This window comes from Rhincodon typus, chromosome 38, assembly GCF_021869965.1.
Source record: "Rhincodon typus isolate 14 chromosome 38, sRhiTyp1.1, whole genome shotgun sequence".
Lineage (NCBI taxonomy): Eukaryota > Metazoa > Chordata > Chondrichthyes > Orectolobiformes > Rhincodontidae > Rhincodon > Rhincodon typus.
Window position 1 is genome coordinate 4,039,931 of NC_063369.1, and position 824 is coordinate 4,040,754.

The window sequence follows — 824 nt, forward strand, 5'->3', positions numbered from 1 at the left end:
GGGGGGAGGAAGCTGGGAATAGGGGACTGAGTTGGATAATGAGGCATGATCATGCTGAATGGGACAGCAAGCTCGAGGGGCTGAATGGTCTACTCCTGCTGCCATTCTTGATGTTTCTCTGAGGGTACTTCACTCCAGTAAGGCTGCCTCAGGCTGGGTGGGTTAGCCGTGGGTTAGCCATGGGAAATGCAGGGTTACAGGGATAGCATGGCAGGGGGGACGCTGGGTTTGGGTGGGATGCTCTTCGGAGGGTTGGTAGCAACTCAATGGGCCAAACGGCCTCTTTCCTCACTGTAGGGATTCTATTGTATGGATTTGCAGACACGGGTCATGTCGAGCCCCCAGTTCAGTGTGGATTCCAGTAGGTCAGACATGCCCCCACACCCCAGCCCCTTCCCGCAGGGACCGAGGGGCAAAAACGTACTCGCAGTAGGGAGAGCACCTCACCTCTCGTTTGATTGGCTCTCCCTCACAGTGAAGGATCGTGTCGGGAGCCACAATGCAGTGGGGAGTTGGGTCAGTCTCCACGACCTTAAACTCAACGGCCCTCATTCCGCCTCGGATCAGGAAGATGTCTCCTGCAAAACACACACCCATGTAATGGCGATACATAACTATCCCACTGAGAGGGGGGCTAACACAGACAGGCTGTCACACACAGCCAGGGCTTCACTCCCTAGATTCAAACAACACATAGAGGAGGCTGTGGAGACAGAGCGATAACAGACAGACACGGCGAGGGAGTTAGAGTGTGAGAAAGACAAAAAGCAAGTTAGATAGAAAGGAATGAAAAAAAACACAGAAAGAGAAAGAGAGAAAGTGAG

General features: G+C 53.3%; 1 protein-coding gene across 1 annotated transcript in view; it reads right to left on the reverse strand.

Moving 5' to 3' along the window:
- LOC109924617 (transitional endoplasmic reticulum ATPase-like) overlaps window positions 1-612 on the reverse strand; it is a 21,107-nt gene extending 20,495 nt beyond the window's left edge. Inside the window, exon 1 of the mRNA XM_048617796.1 lies at window positions 448-612. Within this exon, the coding sequence (XP_048473753.1) occupies window positions 448-612 (165 nt within the window). The remainder of the gene's footprint in view (window positions 1-447) is intronic.
- Between the last annotated feature and the right edge of the window lie 212 nt (window positions 613-824).